Genomic DNA, 19,959 nt, shown 5'->3' with positions numbered 1-19,959 from the left:
CCATTAGCCATGTGATTGAATGGACAAGTGTAAATATGCAACTGTTATTATTCAGTAAGTACATGTCACTAGATGTGGGTAAATCACACAAAATTGTATTTATTTGGGGATTTCTGTTGCTCCTCCTATTTCTCACTATGAACTGCCTGTGACAGCCTCATACCCAAGGACTTCTTTTTCTGCTGAAATTCAGGAAAAATCCGATCTGCCCCACATGGGCTCTCAGTAATGAGATTCTGCTAGGAGAGTATGTTCCCTGTGTGCCCCAGCACTGAGGCATAGATAGGAGTCAACACACAGTGACAGAAAGTTTTTCCAGATTCTGTGACTTCTTATGGCTGTAGCAGTTGTCCTCTATTGTTATCAATGGCTCAGTTACTCCCCTTACAGCATCCTGAATTAATAGCTGTATGTGTATGTATATGCATAATGTGTGTGTGTTTAAATACACATAGCCATGTATTAGTATATTTTTTTTAAATTATAGTATTTTTACATCTTCAGGTGGCCATAGATGCATGTTTGCTACCTTGAGGGTGGGTATTTGTCCTTTAGAGTTGCAGCAAAGTCCCCTCTGACTCTTCCTGAGCTGTAGGAAATGTCTGGCTGGTTTTGTTTCCCCTGCCTGGCTCTCTCCTCTCATTGCAGGAGAGCTTGAATGATAAACGATTTGCAGATTTAACAGAAATATCATCTTATCCCAAAATTTCCAAGCTGAAAAAATACTTGGAAATAAATGACTGTGACCTGTCATTTCCCATATGTTTGTGTACTGCTGGGGATGATGCCACTGTGACCTGCTCGGGCTTTGGATATACAGAATAACATTCATGTTGGTCAATCAGGAAATCTGGGTCATTAATTTTTAATGAGTTTTGATTTTCACCGCCTGCTAGCACAGCTGTGCATGTTCTTAAGGAATCTTTTTGTGTTTCCAAATATCTCCATGCCCTTGCATGCTTTAAGTACAAGATGTTCTCTCCTGGTTATATCAGCATCCTCCCTCTTCAGGTAAATCAATCATAGACCAAAATCTGTGCACTTGTAGGTTATTTTTGTCTTTCTCCTCTTCCCTCTGAAATCAGCCCCTAAGTTAATTTGTCACGTAGTTTTCAATACACAAAGGCTGTTTCCAACTTTTCTTTGTTGTAAGAAGAATTTCCAAGTTGTTTCATTCTTCCTTTCAGCCTCTCAAACTGATTCTTGCCAGTCAAAATTATTAGCGGTAAATTCTGGCAAATTTCTTTGAAAAGAGCATAAATCTTGTGCAATGTGCCCACAATGATGAGATGGCTGGATGAGGGGCAGCCCCTGGGTACAGGATCAGCTTCTTTATTTATTGTTGAATTGCAAAATATTTGACTTTCTTCCATAGGAAACAAGTGTCTTGTGGCTGGGCTGTTGAAAAACATGTTCAGCAAAACAGAAAGTGATGTTGTTCTTAGGAGGAGAAAAGATCAATTCAATAGGTTTAACTTTATGTCTTAATGAAGATTTATTTATCCTCAATTGGCCAACAACACAGTGAAAGATTGGTATAAACTCCACTGATGGGACTGGAAAACATCCAAAGGTGCATATACAGACCCCCCCCATTTGACTGGGATTCCTGGATTTGGGAAGAGGAAGCCCTTTAAAAGAGCACTTGCCTGCATGTATTGGAGAGAAAAAAACAGTAGCTGAGAAAAGGAAAGTAGGCAACAAATTCCAAAGAGATTATAATTGGTAAATGATTGAAATCCCATATTAAAATAATTTCCTGCCCACTTCTTTGGGACTTAGTCTTGACTTTTCCACAAAAGGGCTTTTGTGGGTAGCCTGGTGTAAGTGAGTTAATAAATCAGGTTTATGATTCTCAGTTAATAAATTGGCATAGAGCCATTGGCTTCTGTATTCAGAAGAAATTAAACCAAGGAGAGCAAGTTAAGCCCCTGTGCTCCTGGCCTGGAGTGAGACGTGGAGGTTGTCCCTGCCCCAGGTGTTGTCTGTGACTGTGCAGCACTGATCCCCTTCAGGTGACAGACACAGTTCAGTGGGATGCCTCTTACTGCACTGCCAGTCATTGCTTGCTGCCACCCCTCATTCTTAGGCTTGTTTGGTTTTTTTGTTAATTCAAGTTAGCAACGTTTTTAATTTTAAAATGAATTTTTAAATCCTTGAAAAGGCATTGACTTGAAATATGCTTTTTGAATAATATTGTTGAATAACATAAGATGAACAAAGCTGCCTTTTTTTTTTGCCTCCATTTTAAGCTTTCCCACATTTTATTTTCTTTTTTTTCTTTTCTAATTGTGTCTAGTTTCTGGTTTTGATCAGGCAAGAATCAGAGCATGAATAAATCCCAAACAGAGCTATAGGCTGCCTTGTGAACAGGAGTGCAACGTGAATTGCTTTGGATTAGGGCTCAGTGTTCAGCTCAGTGCAGCACCAGTTTGGACAAGCAGTGGGAAAACTGCAGAAATTGGTATGGCTGGTGGTGACCACCCTGAACTGCTGGGGGATTCTGAGGAAAGTTCCTTTTTCTATCTCTGTTAAAGCCAGCCCCAGACTGTGCTGCTGGCCCCTGAAGAGTAACGTGGGTGTGGTGGGAATTTCCCTGGAGCTAAGGCACTGTGCAGCCATCCACTGAACCCCAGCAGGGGCCACATGGGGGTGATACAGGGCTGTGGGGCATGTTTGGAGGTCAGGGAGAGATGGGCACCATCCCACAGCAACATTTGGGGTCTGTGCAAGCAGCAGCACTGTCCTTGTCAGGTCCTATTGCACTGCTCCTCTGGCTTTTGTGGGCTTATATCTCACTCCTCCTGCCTTACCCAAAGGATAAATAAGGTCTATGGTGAAAATACAGATTTTATTAATAAAAATTTGCACATATTTCTGGCCATGTCTGTCTCCTTTTAGCTGGCCACAGGTGGTGCCTGATGCCATGCACATGGGCGCTGCCCTGTGACGTGCCCAGGGTCTTGTGAGGGGAGAGGAAACAGAGTTGTGCTGTGAAAGAGATGGGAAAAGAGTGGCTTTACACCCTGTCAGTACTGCTGTGCCCACACCGTGGCTGAGATGGTTCTGTAACAAGAGGACATGGATGGTACTGAGTGGATCTGGAAAGTCATCACATGAGAATTGGACTGAAAAGTCCCAGATCATTCTGGTGTTTGTTCCTGCTTTGTGTTGCTTTATCAGATTATACTATTTCTTTGTAATTGACTATTCTTTTTCTTTGTTTTTCTTTTTGTTTTTCAGGACCTGCAGTAAGTATCGTGGATTTTACTCTTGGATCAACAAAGTTAAGGCTTCCCTTTCCCCTGCCTTTCAGTGTCCTTGCAAAAGCACAGCATTTTTTGGTAGAGGTGTGTCTGGAAACAAAATCGGTACCAGATGCTGCTGCTTTTTTTTTTTTTTTTTTTTTTTTTTTTTTTTTTTTTTTTTTCATGATTGTAGACAAATTGTGGGGGGAATTTTAAAATGTTTAACTTGCTGCCCCAAGGGACTTCCAGTAATTTTAAACTCAAAAAATACTCAGTAAAAAGGAGTTTTCACTTTAAAGAGTTTTTTAGTCTGCCTCTATTTAACAGAAAGGGTGCTATACTAATATTTAACATGTTACTGGGTTTATTGGTTCTAAAGTTCTGTCTTGCTTTTCTTATCTGTTGTGTTTCCAGCATTTAATACGGGTTTGGTTGCCTCACAAGGGGGGCTAGAGGGAAAACCATAGCTTGCTTGCTTCTTTCTTTGAAGTCTTGGGTAGAATAATGAGCATTCCTACCAATGCAACCAGAAAATTTATGGGGAAATAGTTGTTTGAAGGGGTAATAGTTGAAAATGTGTCAACTCCTCCTTTCAAATGTTCAGACATGCCTTTGGCTGTGCCACCACATCCAAATCTGTTGTTCTCCTGCTGGTTTTGGAGTGAGAATTTATGTTTTCTTCATGCCCTCCAAGTTGCTGAGGGTTTGTTTAAAAAATAAATTGTAGGGTTTAGGTGCTTCTGGATTTCCAGCTTTCTTCCTCCAGAGGAGGAGGAGGAGAGGTGCAGGCTGTTTGCAGCCTCGTTTCCTTATCTGTCGTTGCACTAACAGAGGCATTTCTTCATGTTATTCTCTTCCTATAGAGCCTCACTGGGTTGAAATGGGCTTATTTTAGGGAAAATAAATTTGGCAACTATTCCTGGGCTAATAAATTTCCAGTACTGTTTTGTTGACAAGGAGTGGGGCTGTCCCAGCACCATGACTTTGGTTCTCCTGAGACTGACTGCACTGCCTGTGGGTCTAGTTAAGGGTTTTCAACCCTTTGAATTTTTACTTCTATTTCATGTTCATTTTTTAATGTGAATACTTAAGAGGGAGTTGAGCAAAACAATTATTTGGGATTACAAGTAAAAAGGATACTGGGATACTGCCTATTTAAAACTCCACATATTTACCTTTGAGGGACATTCCCCCTTGACTGAAGCGCTTTGGCCGGTTTGGGATGAGTCTGTGCAGCAGTTTGGTGGTGCTCAGAGCTCCTGTCAGCCCACACGCAGGCGGGTGTTGCTGCCTCACGTGTGCTGTCTGGTCACGTTTATTATGGCGATCCAACACAGGCAACATATGGTGCACTATTAATTTTTCTTTGTCTCTAGTTGGTTTCATTTCCTGGTTCCCACGGCACTATTGAATTGCAAACGGAGCACAGGGGAGATTTAACACAAACAAGACCTTTTTTTCCTTTCCTCTCCCCTTGCCCTTCTTTGAAAGACAACTCGTGGTTTGGTTGATTTTTGGGTTGGGTGGGGTTTGTTGGTTGGTTGGTTTTGGTTTTTTTTAATCTTGCTTTTTAGCATAAGTAGCCTTTGCCAGAGACTTCTTTAAGCATAATATAAAATAAGTCCTAGAACCCACAGAACCACAATATTATTTTATTTCAACAGTACTGCATTTATTGGTTTCTTCTGTTTCTTGATTTAGGCCAGAAGGAATTGATTACTTCTTAGATGTACAGCATTACACTGCTCTAACTGTATCCCCAATTCTGTTGTTCCCTAGTAGCAGTTGTTCTGGTATTTTATTCTTTTGGCTGTCATAAGTTAGTTATGCATATAAAATTATTAGAATTTGTGGTACAGGATTCATGGCTGATGGATGATTGATTGTCCTGTCTGTGAGTAGGGGTATTCTGCTCAGATATGCTATAAAACCTCTGTTTTGGAGAGTATTAAAATCACATGCTGGGTAGAAAATTTCTACAATTGAAATATATAGACTTACCACAGACTGTAATTAAACATTTACAGTCACAGTTATTAGCAAACACATTATGTGTTAGTGTGCTCGCTGGGGAACTCACCAGCAAGCAAGGGCAGGGCGTTCCAAGTGTTTCCTTTTAATCTGTGTGTGCTCCACTGCCATACATCTCCATAAAAACCTCCCTGTACACTTTATCCCGAGACTGTGATTGGTTAAATAGGCGCTTGTTGAAGTCAGTGTTGTTTCTGGATGAATCAGGAGGACTGCAGGAGGCATTAAAGCTGCAGGGGAGAAGGGAGAACCCCTGTCACTGGTGTGAAGGGGCTGTCACTGGTGTCAGAGCTGTTCCATGCCATGAGAAAAGCCTCACTCTGACTCTGTACCCCCAGCACGCTGACACAACCTGTGTTTATGGCAGCAGATGACACTGCACCAGACATTCACCTCACTGTTTGTGTACCAGCTCATACTCACCAGCTCCCTCCCGGGAATCTGCCGCTGGGCTGGCTTGCAGCAGGCTCTGCTGGAGCTCTCTGCATGGTTAACAGCCCCTCGGGCTGTAAACGCCCCTGGGAACCCCCGAGGAGAGCAGGAAAGGTGAAACATCCTGAATGGGCTGTGTTTTATCCTGCTGATCCTGCAGCTGCTACTAGGAACTTCAGTAAGGTCGTTCTCCGCAGCATCAGATGTGCTTTCTGCTTCATTGCAAAGTAAAACAAAACTTGGATGTGAGCTGGGAGAGCTGCATCCTGCAAGGGAGTTAATGGATTTTAGAGGGGTAAACCTTCACTGAATAAAGTGCTGGAACAGGAGTTTGAAGTTCAGTGATTGCTGTCCTGGCTGCTGGCTCAGCAGCTGCAGCCTCCATGACCTCTCCCCAACACTGAGGTGTTTTCTTTTGGTATCCCTGTCCCAGGGCAGGTTTATGGCCAGGACCCAGTGTGTGCCATGCATGTCGATGGCTTCAGAGGCAGCAGGGGCTGGGCACAGCCAGCAGGGATGGGTACAAGTTGGGAAAACCCATGGTAAGTAGCCAAAGGGGAGCAGGAGATCAAAATCCAGGGAAAATACACTGTAGAGGTGACCTGTCTGATAGGAAAGTTGCCCCAAGAGGTTTATCCAGAGTTTAGTGCCAGGGCTGTCTGGAGAGCCGATGGCCCCGTGTCCTGCCTGCTGCTATGTGATGTCAAGCTGCTACAGGTGCATTGACTGACTCATCTCCCTTGTTCCCCCCCACAGGGGCAGTCAGGACGCGATGGCTACCCGGTAACTCCACTACTCCTTTTGATTTTTATTCTCTTCTAATCTGCGCTCTGTGGTCCTCTCCAGCTTTTTCCGTGACACTTCATTTTCCTTGCCTATTTTAAGCTTCTTCTTTTTTTCATTTTTTCCCTCCTCTCTTTCTTTCTTAGCAATAGCTTTTGAGGGATTCAGCCCTAAAACTTAAAAGCCTGAGCAATAATCTCCCTGAATGTTTATAGGGATGAAATACTTGAGCCCTTTCATGGTTGTATTCATGCTCTTGCTGAAGAGTTCACTGGACTGCAAAGTGAGTGAAGGCTTTGGGGTTTGTCCCATTTAGAACTGTAAGAGGGGATATTGGTGAAAGAGCCTTGGGTGTTGAGATGGATCATTATTTGCCCATCTCCAAATTTTTTTCTGTGGGTGCAGAGCTGTCCTGCTGGATGTGCAGGAGGATGAAGTCCTTGTTCTGGCCAGATCCCAAACCTCAGCCTCCTGGCTGGCTTCCCTCATCCTCATCAATGCCCTTGGATGGCCAAGGCCAGTGCTCCAGCTCCAAGGGGCTCAGCAGCTCATCAGAGAGCCATTCCCAAGCACACACTTGGTGTAAGGGGTTGGTAAAAAACACTGCGCTAATTCTCCATGTACACAGCATGGAGAGAGTTTCCATCTCTGCTCCTGCTTTTTGAATTGATGTAGTGAGTTCTGCACTGCCTGTTGCTCTGGAAGGCGTATATTGGCTTTTCTTAGCCTTCTCCTTCTTATGGTTGATGCCCTTTTTTCCTTTTTTTTAATTTTTTTTTCTTCTTCTTTTATTTTTTTCTTTTAATTTTTTTTTTTTCATTAACAAGTGTGTTAGAAAAACTCGCCGCTTGTCTCTGCCACCACATTCCCTGGCCTGGTGTTCCTTGAGTGCCCAGAAACCATAGAAACATCCATTGAGTTTTATGTGTGTCAGGGAGCTCAAGAGAGGAGGACTGGAAGGGAATTCCAGAGCTATTTGCAGTTTTCAGTTCCCCTGGCACCCTGTGATCCTCCCTGAGGAGGACAGCAGCGTTTCCCAGAAATGGCGAGGTGGGAGATGGGGTTAATTTTGCAGAACCAGCCTGTGTTGCCCTTGCATCCCTGAAAGTACTTGGGACTCCACCAAATGATTTGGATAGATGAAGTTTGTTGTGAGGGGAGGCTGTGGGCGAGCAGGGCTCTGTGTCCAGGGAAGGGGTTTGTCTCCCTCAGGTGGCACCTGCCCGCAGCAGCCCCGGACAAGCAGGAGCCAGAAGGTTGTGCAGACGTCTCAGGGGTCTGTTGGAAATTAAGAGTTTAATTTACTAGAAGTTAAGATGTGAAATTTCACTCTAATGGGCTGTTTATTGTCATTTTTAGCGTGGCTTTTTGCCCTTGTGGGGTGTGGCAAATGCTGCTGGATTAGCAGTGCCCTTGGCAGGTTTGTCCCTTCTCCTCTCTCAGTTATGTGGTTTAGCTGCAGAGCTCTGAAAACCAGAAACTCTGAGAGGAAACAGGGACTGCTCCCTAGGAGAGAGCATCACCAGTGTCCCCATAACAGCCTGGCACCTTGCCTGTCCCAGCTCCTAGAAAGGGATTTTGGTGATGCTCCAGCACTCCTGGATGGTGTTGGGGACTGGGAATGACCTCAACTCTGCTGCTACATCTGCACTGGGAAAATGGCATTAACATCACCACAAGGTTTTTCCTCCTCTCTCTTACCCCCAGGACCTGCAGTCCAGGTGAGCTGTGGGGCTGGTCTTATCCTGACTTTGAAACCAGCAAACACTGAATTACTATACCCACATGACTGTGGCTGCACTAATTAACTGTATCTAATAAGGAGGTGAGGATAGTTGTATTTCCAGAGCAAGACGTAGAAGGAGAAAACTAAATATAAAGCAGGCTTAGGATTATTATTCAGCAGAAGCATATGGAGAGGTTTTATTAAATCCAGTTGCATATTCAAATGAATTTACTTATTTAGTTCCCTTTAGGGTGATCAAATAAACTCAGAGCTGTTTCAGGGGGTGGATGTGGTGAAAATGCAGAGGTAGAAGATGGATATTTAGTGGTGTGTGGTGACACTTGCATCCCTCAGCCAGCAGTGCTTTGAGCTGCTAGTTTATATCTGAGCTACAAGCAAAGGAAGCTTTAAAGGAATGAAGTGATCCAGAGCTCTGGAAACGGAGCTGAGAGAGAAAACAGCTTCTATAAGATGATTTCAGTATTTTTATACTTAACATCTTAAGAGGAGAGGTTTGGGCCTTACAATAAAACTTTACAGCAGAAACAGTCTTTTTCTTTATGAAGTTCTGTAGGTTTATTGTTGGTTTTGAAATCCCACAGAGGATTTCGTTTCCATTTTTAATCCTATAGCCTATCCTACTAATGTTGTCATAACAGCTATGAAGGATGTTGGGATTTATTGCTCTTCTGTTCATTTGATTTGGTATTGACATCCCTGATATGGTCATGGATCAGAGCACATACCTTAGCCTGAATTTCAGTGTAAGGGATGTATGGATCTGTCTTCTCTTTCCCCAGAAACATTTGAATTGGGCCCATTTCAGCCAGATTTGACAGAAGGACAAAGACTTTGTAGAGAATGGTTTAACTTTATATACTGGGGGCGGGTTAAGGGAAAAAGCCCTTCTGATGCCCGTGGTGAGGCAGGAGCCACGATGCCACACAGCTGCCTTGAGCTCAGGTTTTCATGACGGCAGCAGAGGAAAACCAGATGTGCAGCCACCACAATGATGGAAATGTGTTTCTTGTTGGGCAGGACCAGGCCCTGGGACCAGGATCCCTTGGGATGTGTCCCAGGCTGTGCTTCCTGAGGCAGGGAGCATCCATGCTGTGGAGTGGTTCCCCTCCACTTGATGTGCTGTCAGCATGTTGGGGTCATTTGTCCTGGTGAAGCTGGGAGGGAAGGGAGGGGTTGGCTGTGCAGAGGGCTGGTGCACTGAGGCTGTGGCTGCTTTAGTGAGCAGAGCAGGCAGCTGCATCTGGGCAGGAGGAAAAGGAGAAAATAAGGAGCAGATGGGAGAACTGAACTGTGAGTAGGCTTTGAGCTGACCTTTCAGAGCAGGAAGATCTCTGCATTACACAGCTGTTTATTTGGATGTTAGGAAACATTTCTTCACTAAGAGGGTTGTGAAGCATTGGTCTGGACTGCCCAGGGAAGTTGTAGAGTTACTGTCCCCAGAGGGATTTAAAAGATGTGGCTCTTGATTTAGTGGTGTGCTTGGCAGTGCTGGGTTAATGATTGGACTTGATGATCTTAATGATCTTAGAGGTTATTTCCAATCTGAATGATTCTGTGATTCTAAACAATAGCTGTGCAGTGCTCTTAGCAGTCTTGCCCTCATTTCCTTCTCTTCCTCTTGCAGAGATAGTTCTACACTTGCCTTCAAACTACAGTTGTTCTCCTACATGATACTTCTCCTCTTTCCCAGTGAGATGTTGCTTTTGTGGTTCACCAGAACCCATTCCCTTCTCTTCTCCATTTACTGGAGAGGCCTTTTGAAGCCAAAGTCTCTGCTTCTTGAGAATTTCATCTGCCTCTACTACTCATCCCTAAAATCAGTCTCAGCTACACAACTATGTGACATCCCAAATGCAGGGCTGTCACTTCAAGTGGGAAGAAACCAAAAGAATGAAGTTGATTAATGAGGGGAATTACTTCATGTGCATGTCTTCATTAATGGAAAGCAGAGCAAGGAAGAGGCTTTGCAGAAGAAAAGTATGATATGAAACAGAGTTATCTCCTATTTTATGCATTTCCCTTACAGTATTAGGATTTATTTTTAGTTGAGCAGTGTGTTACTAGTTTTGTCCCTCCGGTGTATAATGTTTGCCTTCTGAATTTTGTTAATCACTTGTGCATTGCCTGGAAGACTGCAGGCATCATCCTGCCCATCTCTTGCAGCAGTGGGAACCTTTTGGGAAGGCAGGGAGAAAAGGCCTCATGCTCTGCCTGCTTAGAAGTAATGCAGCTTGTTACTGAAAATAATTCAGCATTGAGGATCCAGCTCTGTGGTCCCCAGCATGGGAAGGATATTGGTCTGTTGGAATCAGAGGAGGCCACCAGGATAAACAGAGGAATGGAGAACCTCTGCTATGAGGAAAGGCTGAAAGAATTAGGACTTTTCAGCCTGGAAAAGAGGTGGCTTTGGGGCATCCATTGCAGCCATGTAGTACCTGAAGGAGCTATAAGAGAGCTGGAGAGGGACTATTTACAAGAATCTGGAGTGACACGACAAGGAGAATGGCTTCACACTGACAAAGGGAGGGGTTAGATGGGATATTGGGAAGAAATTCTCTCTTGTGAGGGTGGGGAGGCCCTGGCACAGGTTGCCCAGAGAAGCTGTGGTTGCCCCATCCCTGGAGGTGTTCAAGCTTGGAGCAGCCTGGGATAGTGGAAGGAATCCCAGCCCATGGCAGAGGAGCTGGGCCTAGACAGGCTTTAAGGTTCCTTCCCACCCAAACCATTCCATGACTCTGTGACTAGTAGTGTCCTTTTCTAATGACAGGTAAGTGCACCAGTATAATCAATTAATGGACTTATGGTAAAAAATAATCACAACACAGACATTGCTCAATGCTGGCTTTTAATTTTGGGCAATAATTGCTCTGTCAGAATTGAAACACTTCTGTACAGGCCATTCTCACATATTTATTGTCCAACTCACACTAAGGAGCTATTGGTGCTAAGCAGGTCAGCATCTTCAGAAACTTTAGTTTTGGGTGCCTTGGACAGTGAGCTAATATCTTCCTTTGGCTGCAGTGTTGTAAATCCAGATCTATCCACTGAAGTCAGCTGTAATATATAAGCCAGAAATCAACTGGTAAGGATGGTAAAACTCTGGTTTTGATTAATTTTCAAGACATAAAGTGAAGCCAAATGTGTTTTTCTAGGCTGATGTCTGTGAGAGGGGTTGAAGAAGCACGTGTAGAAGGGAAGATGGTTCCCTGACATAAAAACCAGCACAGTGAAGCACTAGAACAGTGACTTTGGTTACAGCTCTAGACCATAAACAGTGGAGTCTGGGGTTTTCTCCCCTCAGCAATTAAGATTTTCAGTTAGTAGTCAACTTAGGGAAAGTCTGTGCAAGTTTTTGTGTGTGATCCATAAATATAATATGAATGCAGACAGGATGGTGTGTGGGAAATGAGGAACATATGCCTTAGCCTCTTCCTGGTGGCAGCTCCTCTGTGCCATTGTGGTTCCTTTTTTACCAGAAAGCTCCAAGGCATGCACTTAACCAGGCATTCTGGAAATGGCAACACCAGAAAACAAACCACATGTGGTATTAATAACAAACTATTTTTACAAGAGGAGTAACTTAAAATTGAATTGCCTGATGTCTTGATGAGTTGCCTCCACCTATGCAATTATCTCAAAGTGCTGGTTGGGTGTGCTCAAGGTGCAGCCTGGGAGAGTGGCTGGAGGAGCCCTGTGTAGCTCTGGTGTGCAAACCAGAGCAGCAGGCAGCATTTTAACTCTTCAGGAGGGCTGCCAGAGATCCTATGTGAGGTATGGGAGGCCATGCTATGTGGCTGGACCTCATGGGCTGTGTGGATCCCAAATTTTCCTGATGTTTTTGCAGTAGGCTGTTGCTTTCTAGACCTTCAGTGGTAGCTTGTGCATGGACACAGTTGCCTGTGGTGTCCAAAACACATTGCATGGTAGTTTTGGCTGGTTGTGCATTGCTAAACTTGGATACTTTTAAACACTGTGTGGTATGATGAATGCTTCTGTTGGTGAGGTATTTAGTTGTCTTAGCTAGGCTAATTAAGGTCATAACTGTAATTTAGGTTCCAGTCCTGTGTTTGTTCTCATGTTTTACTCATAAATATTCAGACTTCAAGGAGTATCTCCTGTGAGTGAAGTCTTTTGCACACATACCTCTCCCAGTAAGAACCCAAAAGACAGAAGTAACAAACATTCATTTTACAAGGCAAACTTTGTAGTTCCAGTCTTTTTCATTTTATTTTAATATCAGTTTTGTGGCCAATTCACATAATTATTTGCCTAGAGGGAAAACCCTCTTTAAACAGGGAAAGCAGATCCAGCGTGTTTTCCTGCTACATCCATTTGCTGGCTCTCTGATGTGGAAGCAACAATGATTTTGTGAAGACCAGTTCTTCATGGCAACAGCTTATTTTCCTTTTGATTTAGAGGTAATTCTTCCGCAGGGATAATAAAAAGTTGTCTTATATCCCACCCAGTAGAGGAATTGCAGATGCATTTGTTTATCCTCAGTGATTCCAGTGGTTTTGGATAGGGAGGGGAGAGGGCCTGGTGGAGCTGCTGACAGCAATGGCAAGGAGAACTGTGCAGCCCAAATTGCACTGGCAGGGCAGAGGTTTGGTTTCTGGCTTCTCATGCAGCTTTTTCTTTGGTTTCCTGCTTTGAGTGTTGAGTTCAGCTGGTGGATCTGCATCCCTGTTTGCAGCACATTTGGGTCCAGCCCTGTGGTACAGAGGCTTGGTGTGTAGGCACAGCAAAACTGAGAAAACCAAGGAGTTTTCTCATTAACCTCCAAAGAGAGGCAATCCAAACAGAAGCTGTCAATGATGCTGGTGTGGAAAGATTATAAAGGCAGTAAGCTGCTGAATTGTTTGTTTGTAATGCTAACATTCTTCCAAAACTACTTACCTACTTAAAAATTGCATTCCTAACTCAGAGGCCATCACCTCTCTCATTAGTGGATATTAAAAAAATATATCTGAAGCCCAACTGGACATCAAATGCTTGAAGAAAGCAGTTGCACAGAACACATGGAACTTATTTAAGCCTCAGAAATTTGGGGGAAGTTTGGGGACTCTTTCTTCCACAAGAGTACTTTGCTGTTTTGGAAGAAAACTGGTGCAATGTGATGCACAGATGAGTGAGTTCTTGCCTCTGAAATGGTGATCTGGCATGTTTGCCCAGGAACCATGGCAGTCTGTGCTGGGAGAAGTGAACAAACTGGCTCTATTTTGGTATCTCCCAGTGACCTTCCTCAAAACCCCCAGCAGTGCCCTGTGCAGCTCCAGCCGTCTTTATTTTCCACCCCTTTGGACCAGTCACTGTTAGATTTGAGCCCAGACGTTTTTCTTGAGCATCTTGGAGAAGACAAACAAAACAAAGAGGAAGCTCTGTGCACAGATAGAAGGCGGCACATCTTGTGGTTAAAGAGGAGGCAGCTCCTGCAGGGAAAAAGGTCCCTTATCTCATTTGAAACCCTGCAGAATGTGTTTGACATGTCTGGAAGACAGCTGGGAATTGAAGCGCTCTGCTGAGCTGAACAGCGGGCAGAGCCCAGTGCTGCCCCAAAAGCTTTCCGAGGATAGAGCTGGGGTTTGTTTTTTCTGGTTTAGTCAGTTTGTTTGTTTCTTTCCCAAGGCTGTGAGGAGTGCTGGGTGCCCTGTGGAAGGAGGTGGGCTCTGCTGGGCCGCCGGATGCCCCGCGGGCCCGGCCCGGCCTCCGAGGTGGCTGCTCCCTTGCAGAGCCGTCTGGTTTGCATTATGGGTGAAGTTCTTAGCAAATTACTGCTCCTTTCTGCTCCATTTCCATCAAAGAATGGGCAGAGGCCTCCCAGCAGTCAGTGGACAGATTTTTTGGAACAGAGCACAGATCCTTGGGTGTTTTTTTGGGGTTTTTTTTGTTGCCTTGTTAACACACGCTTGGCTCTTATCAGGCCACTCTGCGTCGTTTACCTGACACCTCTGTGGGGGGATTTATTGCCTGGGCTGTGGGACAGAAGGATTTCAGAGCCTTTGAGGGTTTGGTGATGCTGAGCCCTGCCAGATCCTGTGGGCAGTGCTGGGCTGTGCTCAGGTGGCCTTTTTGGAGAGAAATGTGGGAGATATAAGAGGGGTGACAGTTGCTGCAGCAACTGGGGATAAGGACTCAGCTCATCCCGCTGCCCAGAGCAGCCCCATCTTTTGGGATCTCTCTTTTGGGATGTTACATGCAGGGAGATTAATCTTTGGGCAACCCCTAAATGCTCTTCCTCATGAAAAGAAACGGGGTTTTCTAGCTGAACAAGGACAGCCTGGCTCCCAGGCCGTGCAGGATGCAGCCTGCTTGTGCAAATTGCTTCCAAATGGAAACAATTAGTCTTGCAAGGATTAAAAAATAATCACGTCTCATCAAGATTGCTGTTTAGTGCTTGTAAGAAAATTGGAGAAGCTGTTTGGTTTTGGGGTTTTTTTAAAAGATGCAAAAAACTATCATCTAGTAATGGAAAAGTGGGTTTCCAGTTTGCATGTAGTCATGGAGCAAATGAGGAATTTGTGTTGGACAATACTGAAACAGCTTTTTCCAAACAAAGAAAAAGAAATTTGGTAGCAAAGGTTTGTCGATAATCATGTTCATTGCTTTAAAAATAATATTTATTTATAAGTGCAGTGCTGTTCCCGTGTGCAGCAACCCCATCCCATTGCAGTGAGGCCCTCCATGCTATATATAAAGCTTAACATTAAACTATTGTGATAAAAATTATCTTAATGCTTAAACATGACAGCTTCTGGTAGGAATGTTCCCAATGTCTTGTCATGCTGCAGAGTGATAGGATTTTGGAGTCTCACATCAGGGACCCAGAGGTGAGGGAGGAACCTCCTGCCCAGGACTCCTCCAGGCTCACAGCAGTGAGTGGTGTGTGCTTGGGGTAATTCTTTGTATGACCAATTTCATATTCCACAAGTTCTTAAACGCAGTAATTAATTTATTTAGCATTATAAATAATAATGAGAAAAAAAAACCCAATAAAATATAATAAATCATGTGTTTAAATGCAATAATTTAAATGCATTTGAAGGGACAAATGATTAGTGCAGCAGTGGTGGTACTGTATGGAGTGGAAATTTGGTATTTTGTAAGGGTTTCTGATCCTTCTGCACTGAGGACTTCAGGGAGGGAGGAGGAGCAGCAGTAACTGGGGATGAAGTGACATCCCAGGGCAAGTTTCTTGGACTCAGTTTATTCACAGTTAGTGCCAGTGATTCTCAGCTGCTATTTAGAGGACTCACAGTTCATTTTCTGTTTCTCAGTCCCTTTTCTCCCTTTCCCTTCAGCTGGGAAGCTGGGAGCAGCCACAGTGACCTGGCTGCCTTCCTCCACTTTCCTTGTGATGGGCCTGGCAGGGCGTGCTTGGCCACAGCTTTTGCCAGAGCTTTCTTCTCACACAAAAATGTGCTGAGGGACCACATGGCCAGCAGACACTGTCCCTCCTGTGAGGATTTACAGCGTGGCCTATAGGAAGGGATGGTCCCTGTTCCCTGCCTGTGCTGCAGAAGACCCAGGGCCCTTTGCAAGAGCACTAAAATATTGTCATGCTCTTTTGTTCATTCCTTGAAATATAAGATTCTACCCTTTTTTGAAACCACAGAGACAGAGTTGGAAAGGCAGGCCTTTGAATCTGTCAAAATTTGACTGCAGGGTTCCTTCCGACCCCTGTGCTAATTTTTATCAGAGCAGGAAACATTAAAAATAACCATGAGAGAAGATTTCCCAACTCAGAAGGATTGTCCTCTTAACAATCTCTGGCTTTGTTTTCACTAGATATTTTCCCCCCTTAAAATTCCTGTAATGGTTTAAGAGCAAGTCCATCCCTGCCAGCAGCAGTGGGGGCACTGAGGGGGGACGGCAGAGGGCCAGGTAGCCAGGCTGGCACCTCGGCTTGCTCTGAGCCAGAGGTGGGGGATGGACGTGGGAAATGCTTGTTATTTATTGCAGGAAAAGCTTTTGCATGTGAACCAGAGCTTACAAGCTCCACATCATCCCTTTTGGGTGAGCTCAAAACTGTTCTCAAACCTTCAGCTGACCTCAGCAATGAGGTGAATCTCATTTTTGCAATGAGAGGTGGCATTTTGGTGCTATATCTCAAGACTTCTGAGCTTCTAATGTGAAACAAAATGAAAAATACATCAGAATTTGTTTTAAAATGCATCTGAATGCGGCCCCTTACTCTGAAATCAAAATGTTGTGTGGCAAAACCAAGGCATGCATAAAGACTACATGATATAGTAACAAGCTCTGCTCACACTTCAATATCTTATCTGACCCAAGTCTACATTCTCAGCTTCAAGGTATAATTGTATATTAGTAAATAATAGATCATCAATGCATACCATAAAATAGATTACATTTTTAAATAGTGTCCTCACCCAGGTGATGGCAAAGTGAGATGTACCATTGGATCTCCATGGATCATTATTCCTACAGGAACACCTGTGCCTGTGTTACTCTTTGTGAGGGGTGAAACCAAGGCGTGTAATTGCAATTATCACTCACCTCTGTTCTGTGTCACCAGCTCTCCCCACTAACCCAGCTCCTCCTGCTCCAGCAGCCTGAGGGCTCCAGACAGATGTTGCAGATGTATTTTTCTTTGCAAGACTGACAGCAACAATTTTTCTTTTCATATGGGGGTGTCCAACAGAGCTGGTTTGGCCAGGCACCAAACGCAGCTGGTCCTCACTGGTGTGTGGTCAGAAAATAAGATGTGAGTTGGTTACCAGCTGGGAGGGGCCTCTAGAGTCATCTGGGACCCCAACAGTGTGGTCTTCATTGAAACACCTGTGATTGACAGATTTTGTCCCACTTAGCCAGTGCAATGATGGTTTTGGTCAGAACTGTTTCGGGGGAAATTGATTGAATTTTTCCTCTACCTTGTTTTAAAGCACTGGGTTTGTTCTAGGCAGAAAGTTCATCCCTTCTTGATGTAGTGAGTAATGAATTATCTGAATTGTGATCACGGTGTGTGTGACTTAGAGCAAAGGATTGTGATCAAGAGTGAGTGAAGGCACAAGTGAAATTGCTCCCTGGGCAAAAAGCAGTGTCTAAAGCCACTGGGATTCTCTCTATTGCTTGAGATGTCCAAGGAAAAATATCTCCTTTCTCGTACACATTTCCTGGTTGTTTAAGCAGAAGTAATTTTTGTCCCCTCGAAGTGAAAACTTCTATAGAGATTGGTTTTAAGTGGGGGAATAGAGGGTTACTTGTTGCCCCACTCCTTGTTTATCAAATAAATTAGGGATTGCTTCATCTTTAGTTAAAATGGCATGGAGGAGAATTCAAATAAAAGACAATAACAATCTCAACATATGGGCACTCCTGAGGTTTGTAGGCAGTCAAGTCAGGCAGGCCAGATTTCAGATGTTCTCTCTGCTCTACTCATGAAATCTCCTGGCTGCTCTTGGGAACCCTGCCTTGCTCACACAGACATTTGGCTGGGCAGGTAGAGTCAATTAAATCTCCAGCCCAGACTAACAAGACATTTAAAAGTCTGTATTAGTCTTGTCCATTCAGTGCTGTGGCTGGCCAAGAGCCCCTTTGGAACCCTGATGGATATTGTTTCTCTCAAGCATTAAATGCTTTCCCTCAGACATCTTCTGAATAGGCCATTGTTTTTACTTCTGGATGTCTCTTTGTGGACTGATACAAGAATAGCTAAAAGCTGAAGAACTGGTATTTTATATTTTTAAAAAATAATAATTCTGAGACTTCTACTCCTCTGAGAAGTTGAATGTGCTGCCAGTTCTCTGTGCAGATCCCACAGCTGATCCTCTGGCAGTCAGGAAGTTGCATCAGGAGCTTCAGAGAAATCACCTCAAACAACTGTAGTTTTGGGAAAGAAGGTCTATGAACCTGATGCCATTCTCAGCTTTTAGAATCTAAGGAATTGAGGTGAGATAAAGTATAGAGGAGGTGTCAGGTTAGTTTGGTTGTGACCTGCAAGCCTTTGCATTAACAGACACAACTGCTTTATGTGTAGGAGGAAGCGGGAGCTGATCCCAAGGTGCAGCTTTGCAAGTGGAACCCTTGCATTTGCCACAGGCAGTGGATTTACAGTAACTTGGGTGTGTCACTTTGTCCCCAAAAGTGCCAGCTCCAGCTGATGATGGGGACAGCTTTGGCTTTAGAGCACCTCTGCTTCCTCCCTCCCCACATCCCTTATTAAAAGCAATGTTTCCTCTGGCTCAACACATTCAGTGGTTTGGTGTTAATTAAGGGTTAATTAAATGCCAGAAATGTTAGGGAATTCACCATTTTCCATATTGATGCAGCAACCCTAGAAACAGGAGACCTGAGGAAGAACTGGGATAACGGAGTGCTTTAGCAAAAATAAATGGTTCAGATCCAAGGTTGATGTGAATCACTCACGGACCTGCTCAGTTTAACCAATTCAGGCATGTTTTACTGCTGCTGTTCATGACTTTCAAAACCTCAGGGAGTCCCAGGCAAAGTGCCAGTGCAGTGTCACCTCATCCCTGTCACTAATTCTGTCGCTTCCTTTCACGCTCCTTCACACTCTGCAAATTGTTTGATGCCTCTTACTGTACCTCTGTGAAACCTTCCTGCTGGATTGCATGGATGGAGGATTAGGTAAATCATAGAATCATAGCCAAAGATTGTACTGTATTGTAAGTAGAGTCTCTTTCAGACCATGCCTGATAATGCTATGTTTGAAAGTTGTTGTTGGTTTTTTTTTTTTTTTTTTGTTTTTTTTGTTTTTTTGTTTTTGTTTTTTTTTTTTTTTTAAATAATACTCTTTCCCTTCCTTTTTCAGGGGCCTCTTGGCTTGGATGGCAAACCAGTAAGTAGCACCAAGTGCCAAATATAACATCTCTTTGTTCATGCTGCTCCACAATAAACGGGCAGTATCTCAACTATTACTCATTTATTGCTACATATATAGCTGTTTAGGAGGGACAATTGTACTTGGGAAAATTATTCTGTGCAAGTTTGAATTCTGAGCCAGGGCCAGAGCTGAAAGTGAACTCTTCTTTACCTGTCAGCTCATCTCAGCTGCCTGTTCCCCTCCTGTGCCAGCTCAGTGAGCACAGACTGCAGATGGGCATCAGGCCAGATTTGGGGGATAAACTCTGGTAGCACATTCGAAGAGCAAAGTCAGTGATCTTGGTTGTGTGCTTCTGGCACTACAGAGTGATACCATAAAAATAATTGATCCCAAAGCAGGCTCCATTTTCCTCCAAAGGACCTGAGCTGGGAACTGCTTGAGGGTGCCCAGTCTCCATGAAATACTTTTTGGAACAGACTGGATTAATTTATGAGCTGTTTTCTTGACTTCATTTTTGCTTGGAAGCCCTTTGGATATTCAGGTGCTTCATTCTTTTCTTACTTATTTTACAGAAACACAGACTTTTTAATTTTATGCTAATTGAACCCTAGCCAGCTCTGATTCCTTTCACTGAATGGTTCCTACAGAAGGTCACAGCTCCATATTTTATCTCCAAACCCCATTCTCTTCCACCACCTTCACTAGAGGGCCCCATATGAAATCTTTTTAAATTCTGGTCCTAAACCAAGTGGGATTGCAAAGAGGGTAAAAGTCATTCAGTCTTTGCAATTGAAAAGCTACTCCAGACACTTATTTCTATCCAGTTAGGGAGTGTGTTGTTACAGCCGTACATTGCTGTGGTTGGTTTTTATCCTAACCCTGAGGATAACAAATGTGAATAAAATCTAGAAATA

The 19,959-nt window shown here is 43.9% G+C and overlaps 1 protein-coding gene across 1 annotated transcript in view; it reads left to right on the top strand.

Annotated features, from left to right (window-relative positions):
- Positions 1–19,959, top strand: part of COL23A1 (collagen type XXIII alpha 1 chain) — a gene marked incomplete at its 5' end in the record, with an annotated part of 185,381 nt that overhangs the window by 139,816 nt on the left and 25,606 nt on the right. Inside the window, 2 exon segments of the mRNA XM_083871519.1 lie at positions 3,244–3,287; positions 19,034–19,060. Coding sequence (XP_083727645.1) covers positions 3,244–3,287; positions 19,034–19,060 — 71 coding nt within the window.

The sequence above is a fragment of the Zosterops lateralis genome (genome assembly GCF_965231275.1).
Source record: "Zosterops lateralis genome assembly, chromosome: 14".
NCBI lineage: Eukaryota > Metazoa > Chordata > Aves > Passeriformes > Zosteropidae > Zosterops > Zosterops lateralis.
Note: the sequence above shows the minus strand (reverse complement) of the source record. Positions and strands in the feature narration are given on the sequence as shown.